Genomic DNA, 21,921 nt, shown 5'->3' with positions numbered 1-21,921 from the left:
TGAGCCACCTGCATTGGGAGTGTGGAGTCTTAGCCGTGACTCACCGGCAAGTCCCCAGATTACTGTTAAGGACTATATAATGTATATGAGGCTTCTGTTATTTTGTCTGCCATGCTATGAGTGTACAGTAAATGGTAACTCTTATTATTAACTCACATGGATATTAATGTCAGCCACATTTGAACATTTTATTTTTGGCTTTGATTTTCATATCCACAGTTCTTGTTCATTAAAGACCGAGAGGGCATAGAGCGTTCTGTGACAGCCAAGGTATCATAGATATAATTTAGATTCTTTCTTGAGTAATCAGTTCTATTATCTGAATCTGATTCACATTTGGGGGCTAACAAAGATTTTCTTCTTGACCAGTCTCTAGCCAGGGTCCTCTAAACTGTCTTCTTGACTAGACACCAACCTTGAACACAACAGTAGCCATGTCTTCTAACAGTTGATGCCACATCCCTAGAATGACCCTACCCTCCCATCTCCACCCCCTTTCAAGTGCCTGCTTGAGGAAAATCAAGGCTGCCAAAATAATTTATTTTTTATTTCAGCCAGCACCTGAAGATAGAGTTCTATCTCCCAGTCTCTATGGGAGTGTGGGAGCTTACCTTGGATGACTGCCAGTTAATAAACCCAGATGGGACTCACATGGAAAAGCCTTTGCACCTTCTTGCTTTATGTAATTTTGCAAGTCCTTCACTCTACTAAGCCTCCACTCCCCTCCCCTCCCTATTCCCTCATTCTCCCTTGAAAACACCTAGTCACCTCATAGATTCTTGCCTTCTTTGTTATAGATTAATTTACCATATATATATAGGTTAATTTCTGGGTCCTCTATTCTGTTCCATTGATCTATGTGTTTGTTTTTATGCCAGTACTATACAGTTTTGATTGCTATAGCTTTGTAATATAATTTGAAAGTATGGAATGTGATGCCTCCAGCTTTGTTCATCCTTCTCAAGGTTGCTTTGGCTATTTGGGGGTCTTTTGTGGTTCCATACAAATTTTAGGGTTATTGGTTCTATTTCTATAAAAAATACCATTGGAGTTTTGATAGGCGTGTCATATGTAGCCTTTATTACGCTGAGGTACGCTTCATCTACATCTGCTTTGTGGAGAGTTTTTATCATACATAGATATTGAATTTACCACATAGTGTTCTTTGTGGAATCAGGCTTCAGTCAGGGATCATTTACCTTTAGCCTGAAGAAATTTCTTCGTTGTTTTTTGTAAAGCTAGGTCTATTAGCCACAAATACACTTATCTTTCATTTTAGTGTGTCTCTATTTTGTGTCATTCTCTGAAGAATATATTTTTAATTTATTTATTTTTTTAATGGAAGGATAATTGCTTTACAGAATTGTGTTGGTTTCTGCAAAACATAAGCATGAATCAGCCATGGGTATGTGTATGTTTTTGTTAGGTATAGGATTCTAAGGATAGAAGAAGTTTTGTTTTTTCTTCAGCACTTGAAAGATACCATTTTTCTTCTGACTTACTTTGTGATGGTAACTTAGCCATTGGGTTTTTTTTAAGCTACATCATCCCATTTCTTGAATTCTCCAGCTCCTGGCAACCGCTGTTTCACTCCCTGCCTCCAAGAGTTTGACTTTTCCATATTCCACATGCAAGTAAGATGACGTAGTTCTTGTCGTTGTGTGTCTGGCTCACTATATACCCTGTGTCTTCAAAGTTCATCCACATTATCACAAATGACAGGATCTCCTTCTTCCCTAAAGCTGAATAACAATTCATTGTTAAATACACTGCACCAAAATGACTCCAACCATTCATTTGTTGATAGATGCATAGATTGACTCCCTATCTTGGGTGTTGTGAAGAATAACACTGCAGCGACTGTGGGAGTTCAAATAGTTCCTCGAGCTTTGATATCGTTTCCTCTGGATGCATACCTAGACGGGGGCCACTGGATCACATAGCAGTTTCGATTCCAGTCTTTTGAGCAGCCACCATACTGTCTTCTGGAATGTTTGTACCAGTCTACCTTCTTGTCACAAAGGCTCCCTTCTCTTCACATCCTCACCAACACTTTTTTTTTTTTGGTCGTTTTAGTAATAGCAATTCCAACATGTATGATGTGATATCTCACTGTGGTTTCAGTCTGAACCTTCCTATTGATCATTAATGTTGAGCATCATCCCATATATTCATTGGCCGTTTGTATGTCTTCCTTTGAGAAATATCTATTCAGGTCCTTTGCCCATTTAAAAAATTGGGTCATCTGTCTTCTTGCTGTGGAGTTGAGTCCCTCATATATTCTAAATGTTTGCTGCTGCTGCTAAGTCACTTCATTTGTGTCCAACTCTGTGCGACCCCGTAGATGGCAGCCTACCAGGCTTCCCTGTCCCTGGGATTTTCCAGGCAAGAACACGAGTGGGTTGCCATTGCCTTCTCCAGTGCATGAAAGTGAAAAGTGAAGGTGGTTTCTTAGTCGTGTCTGACTCTTCGCGACCCCGTAGACTGCAGCCCACCAGGCTCCTCTGTCCATGGGATTTTCCAGGCAAGAGTACTGGAGTGGGTGCCATTGCTTACCAAATGTATGGTTTGCAGAATCCTCTCCTATATCTTCTCCTATATCTTTTTAAGGTAATATGAAGATATCGCAGTATTAATTCTTCCAACCCATGAACATGGAATATCTTTCTAATTATTTGTGTCATCCTCAGTTTCTTTTTTCAGTGTTTTATGGTTTTTACTGTACAGCTTGTTCACCTCCTTGGTTAAATTTGTTCCTAAGTTTTTTATTCTTTTATAAGTGAGATTGTTTTCTTAATTCCTCTTTAGATAGTTTGTTGTTAGTGTATAGAAGTACAACTGTTTTTTTGTAAATTGATTTTTTATCTTGCAGTTTCACTGAATTAATTGATTAATTCTATACATTTTTTGGTGGTGTCTTCAGGGTATTCCATATGTGATATCATGTATCTGTAGACGGAGGGAATTCTATTTCTTCCTTTTTTTTTTTTTTAAATCTAATTGCTCTGACTAGGACTTTCATTACTGTGTTTTCTTCTTCCTGATCTTAGAGGAAAAGCTGAAAGCTTTTCACTGTCGGGTATGGTGTTAGCTGTGACCTTGTCATATAAGGCATTTATTATGTTGAGGTATGTTCCATCTATACCTGATTTGTTGAGAGAGTTTTTAGTCATGAAAGGATGTTGCATTTCATCAGGTGCTTTTTCTGTAACTATTGAAATGATTGTAGGATTTTAATTCTTCCTTTTGACACGGCACTCCTTCTTGGGTGGGACTGGAACCTAGCCAAAACTCAGACTTGTGCTTAGAAATCCCTGGCTTAGAAAGGGACTTGAACCCCTGCCTTTCGATTAAAACCACTCACCTGGTGTCAGGACTTACTGAAGCTCAAGACTCTTTTGTCTCATCATGGAAAGAATTCAGCAGCAGGCAAAGACTGAGTTTATCAGCATAGGATGCTTGTGAAAGATACAGGGAGGCAGGCAAAGGAGCACAGCCCCCAAAACAAAGAGGGCTACATTTTTATAATAAAGAAAAATTGGAAAGGGGAGGAGACCACCTTCTTCCTCATTCTTGGATGGACATCAAGGCTTACATCATTAGTTCCTCCTTTGGCCCTGCATGGCCGTGTTATGACAGACACCAGGACTGTCATGGTGCTATTTAAATCATACGTACATTAGCAAAAGGGTGGTAAAAATATTAAAATATGGTACTTCATCTCAGGTTTTGGTATAATGTCCCCTTTCACCTAATTTCTTTACCTTTTCACCAATATTTCTTTCCTGGTTACATGCAGAAATGCTACTCTTCAAAGACTGTTAACTCTCTGACTTAATGTAACAGGATTCAGACCCATATCTGTTGCTTGCATTTTAACTGTCAGGGTTTGTGACTTGTGTTTGGTGCTTGGATGCACCTGGTCTTCCTTCAAGGTAGTGTAGATTGTTGCTAGGTTATTGAATTCTGTTCTTGAGTAGTCATTAGCTTGCAACAGTCTCCCAAACTGCCTTAAAATTTCCTGCCTTTAGTCTCCTAGTTGGATTTCTAAACTGACTGATTATCTTACTCTATCCCTAATCACTTTTGTTAATAAAGAGAATCTCATTGATTGAATTGTGTATGTTGAACCACTTACATCCCAGAAATAAATCCCACTTGATCATGGTGTATGGTGACCTTTAAGATTTCTAAAATACTGTTGAATTGGTAGTGGTTGAATTTGCTAGTGTTGTGTTGAGGATTTTTGCATCTATTTCATCCAGGCTATTGACCTGTAATTTTTAAATTTTTTCTTGCTCAATCTTAATAAATGATAGTCAATTTTTCTAAACTTTTCAAAGATTAGATCAACTTCTGGCCTTGTTAATTCTCTGAATTGTATGTTTGCTTTTCATTTTGTTGTTTCTGTTCTTTGTTTCCTTCTTTAAACTTTCTTTGAATTGTTTTTCTTTTTAGCTGGCTGTTTAGCTTAACATCTGTAAGCCTCTTTTTCCCTTAACATATACATTTAAGGCTGTAAATTTTCCTCTAAATGTTGCTTTAGTTTCATCCACATTTTAATATATAATATTTCCAAAGTTGATATGTATGATCCTATTACCATTTATTTTATTGTTTTGAGTTAAAATATATTCTTAATTTCTTCACTGAACCGTATAAAATTTCTAGTTTATTCTCACTGTGGTCAGAGAACTTACTCCATATGATTTCAGTCATTTAAACATTTCTGAGACTTGCTTTTCAGTAATGATATGTTTTTTATAAATCCGTGTATGCTTGAAAAAAAAGTTTATTTAGTACTTCTTAGGAGCATTGTTTACATATCTTTATTAGCTCGTTTTTTTTTTTAATATTATGTTGTTCAAACTTATATCATTGTTCAAACATTTTGCCTAAAAGAAATAAACTTCCAGGTACTTTTCCAGCAACAATTTTAAAAAGTGGGTTTATTTGGGATCAGCAAAGAATTTCAGTTCAGTGTCTGCAGGCATGGTAATCTACGGGCAAGCCCCCACACAGCAAAGTTAAAGAGAACACTTTTGTACAGGGAGAAACAAATTTGAAAGGCTATAATAAACAAAGAGTTCATGACTTTCTTATTGGCTGAGTTCCTAAGAGGAAATGGGGGAAATCTTCTTCCTGTTTACTCTATCTCATTTGATTCATAGTTTGTCTCTCGCATCTGTTTTATTTTCTCTCCTTTTGCCTTCTTAGGGATTTTTTTTTTTCAGCTTTCCCCTCTGCTAGTTTAAGTTTGAACTTAAAACACTGTTTCTATTGTACTGGTAGTTACCCTAGAAAGTACCAGATGCATTCTTCATTTACTGAAATCTTTCAGACTTTATTTTTTGGGGCTCCAAAATCACTGCAGATGGTGATTGTAGCCATGAAATTAAAAGATGCTTACTCCTTGGAAGGAAAGTTATGACCAACCTAGACAGCATATTCAAAAGCAGAGACATTACTTTGCCAACAAAGGTCCATCTAGTCAAGGCTATGGTTTTTCCAGTGGTTATGTATGGATGTGAGAGTTGGACTGTGAAGAAAGCTGAGCGCCGAAGAATTGATGCTTTTGAACTGTGGAGTTGGAGAAGACTCTTGGACTGCAAGGAGATCCAACCAGTCCATTCTAAAGGAGATCAGTCCTGAGTGTTCTTTGGAAGGAATGATGCTGAGGCTAAAACCAGTACTTTGTCCACCTCATGCAAAGAGTTGACTCATTGGAAAAGACTCTGATGCTGGGAGGGATTGGGGGCAGGAAGAGAAGGGGACAACAGAGGATGAGATGGCTGGATGGCATCACCAACTCGATGGATGAGAGTTTGAGTGAACTCCGGGAGTTGGTGATGGACAGGGAGGCCTGGCATGCTGCAATTCATGGGGTCGCAAAGAGTCGAACACGACTGAGCGACTGAACTGAATGTCTTCAATGGCACCCCACTCCAGTACTCTTGCCTGGAAAATCCCATGGATGGAGGAGCCTGGTAGGCTGCAGTCCATGAGGTTGCTAAGAGTCGGACATGACTGAGCGACTTCACTTTGACTTTTCACTTTCATGCATTGGAGAAGGAAATGGCAACCCACTCCAGTGTTCTTGCCTGGAGAATCCCAGGGACGGGGGAGCCTGGTGGGCTGCTGTCTCTGGGGTCGCACAGAGTCAGACACAACTGAAGCGACGCAGCAGCAGCAGCAGCAGCAGCAGCAGCAGCAGCTATGTCTTCAGAAACTGAAATTAAAACCTCAGCATGATACTGCTACCTACCTACTAGAATAACTATAATAAAAAATACTGAAATATAGTTTTGGCAAGGATATAGAGAAACTGAAACCCTTATACAATACTGGTGGAAATGTAAAATGGTATGGCCACTTTGGAAAAGTGAAAAAATTTCACTTCCAAAGTCAAAAGTGTAACTTTTGTTCTCATCCCACAAACTGAAAGGATCTTAGGACACATTTAATTTACCCCTTGCTAACTTTCATGCTTTTGTTTTCAGGTATTTAATGCTACTTGCATATTGCTTTGCTGTGCCTAATCGCTCAGTTGAATCCAACTCTTTGCAACCCCATGGACTGTAGCCTGCCAGGCCCCCCTGTCCATGGGGATTCTTCAGGCAAAAATACCGGTGTGAGTTGCCATGCCTTCCTCCAGGGGATCTTCCCAACTCAGGGATCGAACCCAGGTCTCCTGCATTGCAGATGGATTCTTTACTGTCTGAGCCACCAGAGAAGCCCAGTACTGGAGTGGGTAGCCTAAGAATATTGGAGTGGGTAACCTATTCCTTCTCCAGGGGAACGTCCTGACCCAGGAATTGAACCAGGGTCTCCTGCATTGCAGGCAGATTCTTTACCAGCTGAACCCAAAGGACATTTCCACTTTTTATATTGTTTATTTAGATTTGCCACCATATTCACAACTTTCTTGGCCCTTATTTCCTTTTTACAGCTAGAATTATTTTCCTTTTTTGCGTTCATTCTTCAGGTACTTTCCATTCATACTTTAATGCAGCTTTTTTAGTAGAATTTTTTTCATTTTTGGTTTATCAAAGTGTCTAAATTTAAAAATCTGCTATGAATATTTGTGTACAAATCTTTTGAATGGACATATGTTTTCATTTCTTTTAGGCAGATTCTTAGGAGAAAGATTGCTGGGTTTTATGATAAACATATGTTGATGTTTTTAAGAAACAGCCACACTTTTCCAAAGTGGTCGTACCATTTTACATTTCCACCAGTACTGTATGAGACTTCCAGTTTCTCTACATCCTTGCGAAACTATATTGTCAGTATTTTTTATTATAGTTATTCTAGTAGATAGGCAGTAGTATCTTGTTGAGGGTTTTAATATAAGTTTCCCTAAGTTAAAAAAAATAAATGATTGCCCGTTTTTTATTTGGGTTGTCTTCCTTTCATTTGTAAGAGTTCTTTATATTGTCTGGATACAAGTCTTTAATCAGATACATGATTTGTAAATATGTTCTTCCATTCTGTGGCTTGCCTTTTCATTTTCTTAATTTTTTTTAATTGAAAAGTTAAACTTTGATAATCTAATTTGTCAACTTTTTCTTTTATGAACTGTCCTCTTGCTGTCATAGTCAAGAAATCTTTGCCTAACCCAAGGTCACAATGATTATCTTTTAAAAGTTTTATAGTTTTAGCTCTTACATATAGATCTGTGATGTATTTTGAGTTAATTTTTTTGTATGCTACAGGGTAAAGGTATAATTCTGTTATTTGCACATGGATATTCAAATATTCCAGCACCATTTGTTGAAAAGACTACCTTTTCCTCACTGAATTTCCTTCATACTTTTGTCGAAATAATATAAGGGTTTGTTCTAAGTGTATAGTTCTTGATCTATAGATTAAACACATTCACTATCAGTATCCCAACAGCATTTAAAAAATAGTAATTGGTAAGCTAATTCTAGAATTTATATAGAAAGGCAGTGGACCTAGAATAGCTGAAACAATTTAGAAAAGGAACAAACCCGAAGGACTTAGACTACCCGATTTCAAAATTTGCTGTTGTAGCCATTGAAGTGTTAGTCACTCAGTTGTGTCTGACTCTATGACTTCATGGACTGTAGCCTGCCAGGCTCCTCTGTCCATGGGGATTCTCCAGGCAAGAATGTGGGAGTGGGTTGCCGTTTCCTCCTCCAGGGACTCTTCCTAACCCAGGGATTGAATTGCATCTCTTATGTCTCCTGCATTGGTAGGTAGGTCCTTTACTAGTTAGTGCCCCTTGGGAAATCCAGTGGTGTGGGTAGCCATTCCCTATTCCAGGGGATCTTCCCAACCCAAGGATCGAATCTGAGTCTCCTGCATTGCAGGCATATTCTTTACCATCTGAGCCATCATCAAAGGAGTGTGGTTATTTCCAGGAAGAAAAGAGATATGCCAACTTTAGGCCATTATTTTAATTTTATTTTTGAATTCTTTTCCATTATGGCTTATTATATAATATTGAATATTGTTTATCTATTTTATTTATAGTAGTTTGTATCTGCTAATCTCAAACTCTTGACTTATTGCCCCCACCTTTCCGCTTTGGTAACCATAAGTTTGTTTTCTGTATATATGAATCTGCTCTGTAAAAAGTTCATTTGTATTTTTTTTAGATTCCACATATAAGTGATATCACATATTTGTCTGACTTACTTCACTTAGTATGATCCATGTTGCTACAGATGACATTGTTTCATTCTTTTTTATGGCTGAATATCATTCCATTGTGTATACATACCACATCGTCTTCATCCATCCATCTGTCAATGGACATCTAGGTTGCTTCCATGTCTTGGCTATTGTAAATAATGCTGCTGTGAACATTGGGGCACATGTATTTTTGGATTATGGTTTTCTCTGTATACATTCCCAGAAGTGGGATTGCCAAAAGATATGGTAAACCTATTTTTAGTTTTTGAGGAACCACCATACTATTTTTCATAGTAGCTGCACCAATTTATCGGAGAAGGAAATGGCAACCCACTCCAGTATTCTTGCCTAAAGAATCTCGTGGACAGAGGAGCCTGGTGGGCCGCTGTCCATAGGGTCGCACGAAGTCAGACACGACTGAAGCGACTTAACATGCATGCATGCATTGGAGAAAGGAATGGCAACGCACTCCAGTACTCTTGCCTGGAGAATCCCAGGGACAGAGGAGCCTGGTGGGCTGCCCTCTATGGGTTCGCACAGAGTCAGACACAACTGAAGCGACCTAGCATTAGCAGCAGCACCAATTTATATTCTTACCAAAAGTGTAGGACAGTTGCCTTTCCTCCACACCATCTCCAGCATTTATTATTTGTAGACTTTTTAATGATGGCCATTCTGACCGGTGTAAGGTGGTATCTTATTGTGGTTTTGACTTGCATTTCTCTAATAACTAGTGATGCTGAGCATCTTTTCATGTGTTTGCCATCTGTATGTTCTCTTTGGAGAAATGTCTCTTTAGCTCTTGTGCCCATTTTTTGATTTTTTTTTTAATTTTTTTATACTATCGAGCTCTATGAGCTATTTGTGTATTTTGGAAATTAATCCCTGCTGGTTGCATCATTTACAAATATTTTCTTCCATTCTATAGATTGTCTTTTCATTTTGTTTATGGTTTCCTTTGCTAGGCAAAAGATTTTAATTAGGTCTCATTTGTTTATTTTTGTTTTTGTTTTCATTACTCAAGGAGGTAGATCCAAAAAAATAATTGCTTCTATTTATATCGAAGAATGTCCTGACTGTGTTTTCATCTAGGAGGTTTATAGTGTCTAGTCTTACATTTCGGAGAAGGCAATGGCAACCCACTCCAGTACTCTTGCCTGGAAAATCCCATGGATGGAAGAGCCTGGTAGGCTGCAGTCCATGGGGTCACTAAGAGTCAGGCACGACTGAGCGACTTCACCTTCACTTTTTACTTTCATGCATTGGAGAAGGAAATGGCAACCCACTCCAATATTCTTGCCTGGAGAATCCCAGGGACAGAAGAGCCTAGTGGGCTGCTGTCTATGGGGTCGCACAGAGTCAGACACGGCTGCAGCGACTTAGCAGCAACAGTCTTATATTTAGGTCTTTGATCCACTTTGAGTATTTTTGCATATGGTTTTAGTAAAATCACTTATATATGGAATCTAAAAACATGAGGATTTCACTGGTGGTGTAGTGGAGGAGAGTCTGCCTGCCAATGCAGGGGACATGGGTTTGATCCCTAGTCTGGGAAGTTTTCACATGCTGCAGAGCACTAAGCCTGTGCACCAGAGCTACTGAGCCTTTGCTCTACAGCCCGCATGCTGCAACCTATGTGCCTAGAGCCCATGCTCCGAAACAGGAGAAGCGACTGCAGTGAGAAGCCCACACACTACAGCTAGAGAGTAGAGTCCCCTGCTCTCCACAGCTAGAGAAAGGCCACGCGCAGTCATGAAGACCCAGTGCAACCAAAAATAAAATAGATAAATAAAAATTATTAAAAAATAATCCAACTGTTAAAAAAATGATACAAATGAAATTATTTACAAAACAGAAATAGACTCACAGACATAGAAAACAAATTTGTGGTTACCAAAGGGGAAGTGATAAATTTGGAATCTGAGATTAACAAATACAGACTACTATATATAAATAAGTAGCAAAGACCTACTATATAACACAGGGAACTGTATTCAATAGTTTATAATAACCTATAATGGAAAAAAGTCTAAAAAAGAATAGAGAATAGTGTAGCTGAATCACTTTCCTGTATACCTGAAACACTGTAAATCACCTATACTTCAGCAAAAAAATAAAAGTTAAAAAAAGCAGTAGTTATTATTGTTATGCTGAATTTGGTATTAGTTCTAGATTTGAGCAAGAGATAGAGTGTTGGAAGGGATGTCCAACAAAATGAAAAAAGACTGCATGCAATAAATAGTATGATTAAGACACTGAGTACTTGAGAGCTGGGACTGGGGCTCTGTGGAGTGAGCACCAGGCCAACTGTCAGGAGGAGCATCCTTGAGGTAGCCCTGGGCCCAGATAAGACTCATCCAAGTGTGCCCTATCCACCTAGGAAAAACTGCTCTGTCCCTGCCTTCCACTTGGCCCAGGAGGGTGGGTATGGGCATTGCAATACGCTCTGGGACTGCTGCCTGAGCCTCTGAATCAGGCCATCAGGCCCTGGTTGCATGCCTACTCTGGTGAGAATTCTGTCCTCATGACAGCCCCATGACTGACTCCTCCTGCACTCCTGCATTACACACTTGACTGTGGACATGCAGTAACTTCCTGTGCCTCCCTGGGCTAATGCGGAGCCAACCCCAAACTGAAACCCAGGGGTCTTGGATCCTAAAGGAAAGCATAACTAATCAACACAGTTTGCATGTTCCTCCCAAGGACTGGCCTCTAGGCCCAGCAGGTGGGCAACTCTTAAGCCAAAGCAGCTGCCACAGAAACAGAAGACAGCTCCTTCCTCTAGTGGTTTCTGCTTCTCGTTCCTGTTACTGCCTTTGGCTTAGGGACATGGCCGATCCAGTGTCGGAAGTGGAAGCTAAAGTTGATGGCAGAGCTAGAGTCTAGAATGATTACCAAGCCCATTTCTCTGCCAGCAGATCCAGTGGAACCGAAACATCTGGAGTACAGGCCAGTGAAGGTCAGGAGGCACTTTGACCTCCAAGTTGCTGTACATGATGTCTCGGACCATGGTGGACCGTGCCCGGGAGGCTGGCATACTGGCTCCCTGTGTTTACTGGAGCCTACCTTGTCACTCCCTTTCACTGTGCTGACCTGGGAATTATCATTCTGCTAAACAGGGTGTTTGTGCCCAGGAAAAAAAGTGAATCCTGAAACATGGTATGAAGTCCAGATTGGGGGACAAGCAGGCCTAGTCATGATTCTGAGGCTGACAGAAACCAGGAAGTCCTTTGTCTCCAAGAATGATACAGACAGAACCAGTGGCATTACCAGGACCTGGAGACTATGGCCAGGCTCCCAGGTACAGACCCTGTTTTCACTGATGCTGACTTCCAGAGCACAGTTCTTGAAAGACCCATGGAGGACAACCAGAGTCACTCTGAGGACTGAGCACCAGCGTGCACTGGTGCAGACTCTGTGCAGTCACGTCATACCTGTGGTTTAAGAAATTCCTACCTTGAACTCCTGGTGTGTGAAGAGATCAGATGATGTCGCCCTGTCCCTGAATTATTAGGAAGTCACAGAGTAAACATTTCAAGAGATTTGATTTTATGCTGGATCATGTGCTATTGGTATAAATAAATCCCTATACTACAAAAAAGGCAGCTGAATATTTGAGATATTATGATAAAGCACAGTGTTCTTCAGTTGTCCCTCCAGCCCACCAAAAAGAAGGCAACTGTCAAGCTCTCAAGCTGTTTAAGAAAAACAAGGTACAAATAAAATGCATATTCACTTACAGCATGATTTTAATCAATCTAGAGTTGAAAAGAATCTATTTTTTGTCTTGTTGTTGGGAGTATTATCTTACGAATAGCCCAAGTATTGTGGCCTTGAAACAAGAGAAGGAAATATTCACACAGCATGGATCTGCTGTTAATAGTATTTATAGTAATATTGATAAAACTGTAGTTTATTGGTTTTCAACTTTTACATGTAGAGGCAAAGTTATGCAACACTTTTTTAGGGTCACAGATGAGAATGTAAATTAAAAACCTTCGTGATACAGGAGTCAAGGTATAGCTACCAAGGCAGAAAGAGGAAAAGGAGAGAGAAAAGTTGGGAGCAAAGTTATTATAAAGTTAAGCCGGTCTGTGAATTGACTCAAGTTCATTGATGAGGACATAGAAGTATAAGTATATTATTTAAAATTGCAGATATAACCAAGAGAAGAAATAGAGACAGTGTAACTTATCAAACATTCAAATCAAAGAAGTAGAAGGTAGTGTAAGACAGCTAAAGCCTCATCTTCCATCGCTGGGGGTTAGATGCTGACTGAAGTGCTAAGTTTAGAAATAGAGAGGATAAGCATTTTGAATTGTGGGAGAAGAGCTTGCTGTTGGTCGCATTTGTTCTTTTCTTATTTCTCTGATAATTTCTCGATGGGCTCCTTCTACAAATGTTCAATGTTGGTATTTTCCAGGGATCAGTCCATGGCCTCTGTCTCACACATGCACACTGTGAGCTAGTTCGTTCACGTAAATGACTTCGGGAACTGCCTGTATCTCTGAGCTGATTGTTATCCTGCACGCAAGATTTGCATTTTCAGGCAATTCCTTCTGCATGTCCCAGCAGCACTTTAAATTTAACGTGTCCAAGTAGAAATCATTATCTTACTCATGAACTCTGTTTCAGTATTTAATTTTCTTTAACAGCTTTATTGAAACAGCTTTATATACCATAAAATTCACCTGTTTTTAGCCTGGTCAATTATGCTTATCAAATTTGCAGCTGCCTCAACAGTCCAATTGTAGAATATTTCTATCATTCTAAAAAGGTCTTTTATGTTCATTTGTATCATTTCTTTTTCCCACCCCCAGTCCCAAGCAATTATTAATCTGTTCCTGTCTCTTGATTTGCCTTTTCTAAAGATTTCCATAAATGGAATCATACAATATGTGTTTTTTGTGACTGGCTTCTTTTACTTAGCATGTTTTTGAAATTCATGTACCAACACACCATCTCTTTTTACTTCTGAATAATATTCCACTGTATGGCTGTACCGTATTGTGTTTATCTGTTTATCAGTTGATGGACATTTGAGTTGTTTTCTAGTTTGGAGAATTATGAGTAATGTTCTAAACGTTACGGTCATGTCTTTGTGTAGATCCGTATTTCCATATCTCTTGGATTCATTTATGACAAACATGGGCTTCCCAGGTGTTACTAGTGCTAAAGAACCTGACTGCCAATGCAGGAGACATAAGAGATACAGGTTCAATCTCTGAGTCGGGAAGATTCCCTGGAGGAGGGCATGGCAACCCACTCCATTATTCTTGCCTGGAGAATCCCATGGACAGAGGAGCCTGGCAGGCTACAGGCCATGGGGTCATACAGAACTGCACACGACTGAAGCAACTTCGTATGCATGCATGGAAAATTTATATTTTAACTTTTTAGGAAGGTATCAAATTATTTTCTAAAATGACTGTGCAATTTTATAGTCCCACTAGCAATGAGAGGTCTAGTTTCTCTTTGTTATTGTTTGCCATTTTTATTATAGACATTCTAGTAAGGTGTGAAATGGTACCTCATTGTAGATTTTTAAAAATATTTTTATTTATTTATTTTTGGCTGTTGTGGCATGTGGGAGCTTTCGTTGCAGCAGAGGGGCTTTCTCTAGTTGGGACGTGGGCCGGCTCTGGAGTGCGTGGGCTCTGTAGTTGCCACACGCATGCTTAGTTGCTTCCTGACATGTAGAATCTTAGTTCCCTGACTGGTGATCGAACCTGTGTCCACTGCATTAGAATACAGATTCTTATCAACTGGACCACCAGGAAGGTCCCATCTCTTTGTGATTTTCATATACATTTCCCTGATGGGTACTTGCCTGGAGGAGAGCATGGCAACCCACTCCAGTATTCTTGCCTGGAGAATCCGCATGGACAGAGGGGCCTGGCGGGCTGCAGTCCGTGGGGTCGCAACGAGTGGGACACGACTGAGCACAGCACAATGTGTACTTGAAGGTTGGCCTCGACCTTTCTTTTTGTACCCTGCTATCCCATTCTGTGAGTGTACCTATTAAGTATATCTTTAATTCTCTCCTTTATGCTCTTTCCCATTACTTTATTTCTTCACTATTTTTGATTATTAAAATGGCCTCCAAATGGTTTTCTCTGATAGTAGTTCCTCTGCAGATTGCAGTCAATTTTTCCACACCATTATCAAAATGAATTTTCTAAAATGTAGGTGTGATCATGCCGCTTCTTTGCTAAAAACCTTTCCAAGGAGCCCCATTGCCCTTTATATAAAGTCCACTGTCTAAACCCTGCCTGTTTTACAAGGCTTGTTCTTGCCATTCCTTCCCTCCCCATCCTCTCCTCTTATAAAGCCACGTGCACACCCTGAACACATCATGACCTGTAATCTGTCTGCTGTTATCTGAATACATTAGGATTTTCTTTCTTCTGTGCCTTTGAGCATGCTGTTACCTCTGTCAGAAAACAGCAAACCCTTACTCGTTCCTCAAGGCTCAGCACAAATAAAACTCCCTCTCAGAATCTCTGATTCTCCTTAATAGTTAAGCTTTGTTTCTGTGTGTGTTAATATAGTGACATAAATAGGTGTCTGTGAAAATATATTAGGTTGAATTGCATTGTCAGCCTAAAACATTTGTGTAATTACTTGGCTATTGTTTCTATCATTTGTTAATGATAGCAGATCACTTACCACATATTTATCGATAGATGCATGAACAAATTATTTTTGAAGATCATGGCTTTTATTTAGAGTGAAAGTTAACTTGAAAAATGTTAAGTCTTCTTTAGAATCATGTAGCCTCAAAGGTTAAATGTATTTGTATTGTGTGAAAAATTATTAATATCAAACTAACTGCCATGATTTGTCTCTTAATAAATAGCATCTTGAATATCCTGAATGAACTCATAGATTATTATCTCTCACATACAGTTTAGTAGTCATTTTCATGTTAGTGGACAGCAATATATTACCATAGTTCAAATCAAACTTACTGAGTTTTCATAAAAATGTCACTTTAAAATCCAAACATTGTAAGCTAACAAAATTTTATATATGTGTGTATATATATGTTTGCACGTGTGTATTTATAACATTGTAATATGTAAAAGTTACCTTTGAATGAGGGAGATAGTATTTAGTAATGTAAAGAGTTTTTCTCAGAATATGGATTATGAGTTTATTTAAATATTTTCTTAAAAGAGCAAATGTACTAGTTTCTACATTTTATATCAAACAAGTAGTCATGTCTGAGCTGTTTTAGAAAAGAAAACCATATGAATGGTTGGCATACTTCAGGTAGTTACTTGCTAAAGAACTCTGTACTTCAATTTTAAACAAAATTATGCTTTACTTTATTAAGTTATTTATGATTTTAAACCTTGTCACTTTCCCTAATGCATATAGCACAGCTTTGTTATAGTTTGCGGATAGTTATATTGCCATCAGTATGAGCCATGTTCAGTGCTTACATTCACTTCAAACTGAACATGGTAGTGTATGTATGCTGTATTGTAACTGTTAACTTCTTTAAATTTTCTCAGTACTTCAAATCATTATGTATGTAAATATTATATATTTTGTAAGGAAATTCCTTTTTAAAAAACCCCTATGGACATGGATTATTACTGAGCCATTAAAAAGAACACATTTGAGTCAGTTCTAATAAGATGGATGAAATTGGAGCCTATTATACAGAGTGAAGTTAAGTCAGAAAGAAAAATACCAGTACAGCGTATTAATGCGTATATATGGAATTTAGAAAGATGGTAACACCAACCCTATATATGAGACAACAAAAGAGACACAGATAAAAAGAACAGACTTTTGGACTCTGTGGGAGAAGGTGAGGGTAGAATGATTTGAGAGAATAGCACTGAGACATGCATATTGCCATACATAAGATAGATGACCAGTCCAAGTTCGATGCATGAAACCAGGCACTTAAAGCCAGTACACTGGGCCAACCCAGAGGGATGGGATGGGGAGGGAGGTGGGAGGGGGCTATGGGACTGGGGGACACATGTACACCCGTGGCTGATTCATGTCAATGTATGGCAAAAACAACCACAATATTGTAAAGTAATTAGCCTCCAATTAAAATAAATTAATTTAAAAAAATCCGTGGAGGGCGAGTATGGGAGTGGGGTCAGAAGCCAGTAGGAACCTGAAATGTCTTGTAATTGTCTGAAGATTCTTCAATCACTATGTCAAGTGACACAAATGTTTCTGTTTCTTCATATGATGAAGATCAGGGATCTAAACTTATCCGAAAAGCTAGAGAGGCACCATTTGTTCCCATTGGAATGGCAGGTTTTGCAGCAATTGTTGCATATGGATTATATAGATTGAAGAACAGGGGAAATACTAAAATGTCTGTTCACCTGATCCATGTTTGTGGCAGCTCAAGGCTTTGTTCTGGGAGCAATGACTCTTGGTATGGGCTGTTCCCTATATCAAGAATTCTGGGCAAAACCTAAACTTTAGAAGAGGAGATGCCATCTTGGTCTTGTTGGTGGTGCTTGCTTTAGTTAGACATCTCGTATTGAGATTATATGTTTATGCTAAAAATAAATTGTTTGGGTCAGACAAAAAAAAATCCATGGAATACTTGCCCACTAACTCCATGTTAAAATTCCTTTTCTTCACAAAGTTATACAACACGATGGAATTATTCAGCCGTACAAAGATAAGTTAGGAGCCAAATGAATATGGTTTACTTAATCACTTGAAAATTTTGGAAAGTGATTTAAGAGGGCAGCTTAGAACAACTTATTTTCTAAATAAAATTCTGCTCCATTTGTAACTCTGAACATGTGGACTGAAAGGGCTGGTTCCCTTGGCTGGTGCCTGACCTCTGTGCACACTTTGGTCTTTCTCAGTCACACCCACACTGCACATTGCAGCCATGTAAATCAGATTTTTGACGGATTATAAAGGGCAAGGTACAGCTGCTGCAGATTGCATTATTCAAAAACTTTTGAAATGCTGCATATCCAACAAAATTTATTGTTTGAATGTAAGTTTTTATTGAGGTAAGTTTGTTTCTCTAGAAAAAGAAACTCATACAATGAGCCAGTAATTATTTCAAATTAAATAGGTTTAATTTCTGTCTTTCTCTCTCTCACTGCTTGTCTGTTTAAGAGTGACTCACTTTGAAAGAAGATCTTGCTTATTACACCTGTGTTAATAGGAAGTTGTTGATTGAGATTTCTGTTACAAAAGGTTTTCTTCTTAAGTCAGGAGTAAGTTATAAAAGTTTATAAAATAAAATTGAGAGCATATAATCATAATGTAAGTATAAATCTATCATCTTTTCAGATGTCTTTTGGAATTCCTTTGTTTCTGTTAAAGCAGATAACTTCATACATAACTCCTTTGTTTTGCCAGATGCCAGACATTTTTCAAAAGAAAGGCACATGTAGATTGGTAAATGTAATATGTAATCTACAGTACATTTAAAAGTACTCATAAAAATTTTAAAGCTTCTGTAGAAATGCAAACCTTTTGGTCATTTTTAATAAACTGAAAAATTGAAAGTTGTTCTTTTGAAAAGTCAGATTAGAAATAGGCTTTATGAGAAAGTTAAAATGTCAATTTCAAGTCATTCATTTTTACATATTGACTCATATTTTTCATATAGAAACTCATATAGTATACTACTAAATTAGCAGTGTTTATTGGGCTTCCCTGATAGCTCAGTTGGTAAAGAATCTGCCTGCAGTGCAGGAGACCCCTGCTTGATTCCTGGGTTGGGAAGATCTGCTGGAGAAGAGATAGGCTACCCACTCCAGTATTCTTGGGCTTCCCTTGTGGCTCAGCCGGTAAAGATACTGTCTGCAATGCGGGAGACCTGGGATTGATCCCAGGGCTGGGAAGATCCCCTGGTGGAGGACATGGCCCACTCCAGTAATCTCACCTGGAGAATTGCATGGACTGTATAGTCCATGGGGTCACAAACAGTCGGACACAACTGAGTGACTTTCACTTTCATTAAAAGTAAAACATTAGACTTTTCTTTAGAGAGAGATGTAAGATTGCATTATATTACTTAGGCAGTGATTTGTATCTAGTGCATTTATACTGTTTATTGATCTTTTAGATTTACCTGTTCAGATTTTTTTATTGATATATAAGTATCTAAAAATATAGATGTTCTAACCAAAGAATTTTGTCCCTAGCCTATAAATGCTTAATTATTTTCATCATTTAAAAGAATATCATTGTTATGATATTTGAAATTTTGTAATGCTATCAAAAGAGGATAATTTTTCCTGAATTATTAATTTTAGGTGCTGTTTTCAACCCTAAACTTTCAGCCAAGAATGAAACTATTTGGAAGTTAAGATGACAACAGGTAATTTCTTGTAAGTTTATACTTTTGTCAATGTGTGTCAAAAAAAATTTATGTCATAAAAATAGAAACAAAAAAGTTATGTATATCAACACAAGACTGTATTTTTTCCATCTAAAATTATCCTAGAAATATGAAATACCTTGGTTTTGAAAGACCTAGCTTTATAACATGGAACTATTTTATTTAGACCTGTAGTTTTAGACCTACATTTTATCGCTTTTTACAAACTAATTCTGGTGTACTCTAAATCTGCTATCAACTTTACAAATAAGTAAATGAAATCAGAATACAAATAGATTCAGAGATAGTGATTCAGGTTATATGAGTATTCCTTACTGATAAAATCCCAGATGTTGAGTCATAACTGGTTGTGATGCTATTAAAAACAAGGACATTAATTTCAGCTACAGAAATCATTCTGTGATAAAGTTGACACTCCACCCTCAATGGAAAACCGTATGTGATGATGTCCATGATTCTAATGTAATGTAATGTCAACTGGGATTTTATTTGTTAGCCAAATTATTCCTGGAAAATTGTTAGAATTATCTTATGAAAAGTTGTTTTGAAAAAAAGAAGTTGTCTTGTAAAGAAGCATCAGTTCAGTTCTTTTACTCAGTCGTGTCCGACTTTTTACGACCCCATGGACTGTAACACACCAGGCTTCCCTGTCCATCGCCAACTCCCAGAGTTTACTCAAACTCACGTCCATTATGTCAGTGATGCCATCCAATCATCTCATCCTCTGTCATCGCCTTCTATCTTTCCCAGCATCAGAGTCTTTTCCAGTGAGTCAGTTCTTTGCATCAGGTGGCCAAAGTATTGGAGTTTCAGCTTCATCATCAGTCCTTCCAATAAATATTCAGGATTGATTTCCTTTAGTAAAGAAGCATAACATTGTGTAAAAAAAGAAAAAAATTAGAAGATTATTTCTGGTTGGTTTATTTTCCTTTTTTCCACTTAAATTCTTTGTAAGTTCTGTTTCCCTCTTTAATTTTTATACTTTTATAATTGTAATGTGAAGGTGAAACAATTTAAAATAAAAGCAAAGTTCAAATTCTGACAGTGAAGATATCTGGTTCGATAGTAATTATATCTTAAGGGTATTGATATCTTCAGTTCAGTTCAGTCGCTCAGTCATGTGCAACTCTTTGCGACCCCATGAATCGCAGCACGCCAGGCCTCCCTGTTCATCACCATCTCCCGGAATTCACTCAGACTCATGTCCATCGAGTCCGTGATGCCATCCAGCCATCTCATCCTCGGTCGACCCCTTCTCCTCCTGTCCCCAATCCCTCCCAACATCAGAGTCTTTTCCAATGAGTCAACTCTTCTCACGAGGTGGCCAAAGTACTGGAGTTTTCAGCTTTAGCATCATTCCTTCCAAAGAAATCCCAGGGCTGATCTCCTTCAGAATGGACTGGTTGGATCTCCCTGCAGTCCAAGGGACTCTCAAGAGTCTTCTTCAACACCACAGTTCAAAAGCATCAATTCTTTGGCACTCAGGCTTCTTCACAGTCCAACTCTCACATCCATACATGACCACTGGAAAAACCATAGCCTTGACTAGACGGACCTTAGTCGGCAAAGTAATGTCTCTGCTTTTGAATATGCTGTCTAGGTTGGTCATAACTTTTCTTCCAAGGAGTAAGCGTCTTTTAATTTCATGGCTACAATCACCATCTGCAGTGATTTTGGAGCCCCCAAAAATAAAGTCTGACACTGTTTCCACTGTTTCCCCATCTATTTCCCATGGAGTGGTGGGACCGGATGCCATGATCTTTGTTTTCTGAATTTTGAGCTTTAAGCCAACTTTTTCACTCTCCTCTTTCACTTTCATCAAGAGGCTTTTTAGCTCCTCTTCACTTTCTGCCATAAGGGTGGTGTCATCTGCATATCTGAGGTTATTGATATTTCTCCCGGCAGTCTTGATTCCGCCTTGTGTTTCTTCCAGTCCAGCGTTTCTCATGATGTACTCTGCATAGAAGTTAAATAAGCAGGGTGACAATATACAGCCTTGACGTACTCCTTTTCCTATTTGGAACCAGTCTGTTGTTCCATGTCCAGTTCTAACTGTTGCTTCCTGACCTGCATACAGATTTCTCAAGAGGCAGGTTAGGTGGTCTGGTATTCCCATCTCTTGAAGAATTTTCCACAGTTTATTGTGATCCACACAGTCAAAGGCTTTGGCATAGTCAACAAAGCAGAAATAGATGTTTTTCTGGAACTCTCTTGCTTTTTCCATGATCCAGCGGATGTTGGCAATTTGATCTCTGGTTCCTCTGCCTTTTCTAAAACCAGCTTGAACATTAGGAAGTTCATGGTTCACGTATTGCTGAAGCCTGGCTTGGAGAATTTTGAGCATTACTTTACTAGCATGTGAGATGAGTGCAATTGTGCAGTAGTTTGAGCATTCTTTGGCATTGCCTTTCTTTGGGATTGGAATGAAAATGGACCTTTTCTAGTCCTGTGGCCACTACTCAGTTTTCCAAATTTGCTGGCATATTGAGTGCAGCACTTTCACAGCATCATCTTTCAGGATTTGAAACAGCTCAACTGGAATTCCATCACCTCCACTAGCTTTGTTCATAGTGATGCTTTCTAAGGCCCACTTGACTTCACTTTCCAAGATGTCTGGCTCTAGATTAGTGATCACATCATCATGATTATCTGGGTCGTGAAGATCTTTTTTGTACAGTTCTTCCATGTATTCTTACCACCTCTTCTTAATATCTTCTGCTTCTGTTAGGTCCATACCATTTCTGTCCTTTATCAAGCACATTAGTGGCTAATAAATACTAAATAACTTTTTTAAAATTAGTGCGCTATTTTTTAAAATGCCTAATTGGAACAATGCCATTTTCTTATTCACATTAGATTCTATGTCACTTTCTGCACAGAAACGATCAGGAACCAACAAAGTTCAA

At 38.5% G+C, this 21,921-nt stretch overlaps 1 protein-coding gene and 2 pseudogenes across 4 annotated transcripts in view; all 3 read left to right on the top strand.

Annotated features, from left to right (window-relative positions):
* The window catches only part of LOC102188537, a 36,910-nt pseudogene extending 24,773 nt beyond the window's left edge, over positions 1–12,137 (top strand).
* Positions 1–21,921, top strand: part of NRG4 (neuregulin 4) — a 186,047-nt gene that overhangs the window by 24,709 nt on the left and 139,417 nt on the right. For 2 of the 4 annotated variants that reach the window (XR_001919868.1, XR_001297025.2), the window contains exons 1-2: positions 17,565–17,672; positions 18,930–18,994. Coding sequence is in view for 1 of the 4 variants with exons in the window: in XM_018066097.1 (XP_017921586.1) it covers positions 18,985–18,994 (10 nt within the window). In the remaining 3 variants the exon portion in view is untranslated. Of the gene's footprint in view, positions 1–17,564; positions 17,673–18,929; positions 18,995–21,921 lie in introns of those variants that run through there. The other 2 variants (XR_001297026.2, XM_018066097.1) reach the window with 2 other exon arrangements.
* Positions 16,845–17,124, top strand: LOC102188260 (annotated as a pseudogene).

This window comes from Capra hircus, chromosome 21 (genome assembly GCF_001704415.2).
Source record: "Capra hircus breed San Clemente chromosome 21, ASM170441v1, whole genome shotgun sequence".
Classification (NCBI taxonomy): domain Eukaryota; kingdom Metazoa; phylum Chordata; class Mammalia; order Artiodactyla; family Bovidae; genus Capra; species Capra hircus.
Note: the sequence above shows the minus strand (reverse complement) of the source record. Positions and strands in the feature narration are given on the sequence as shown.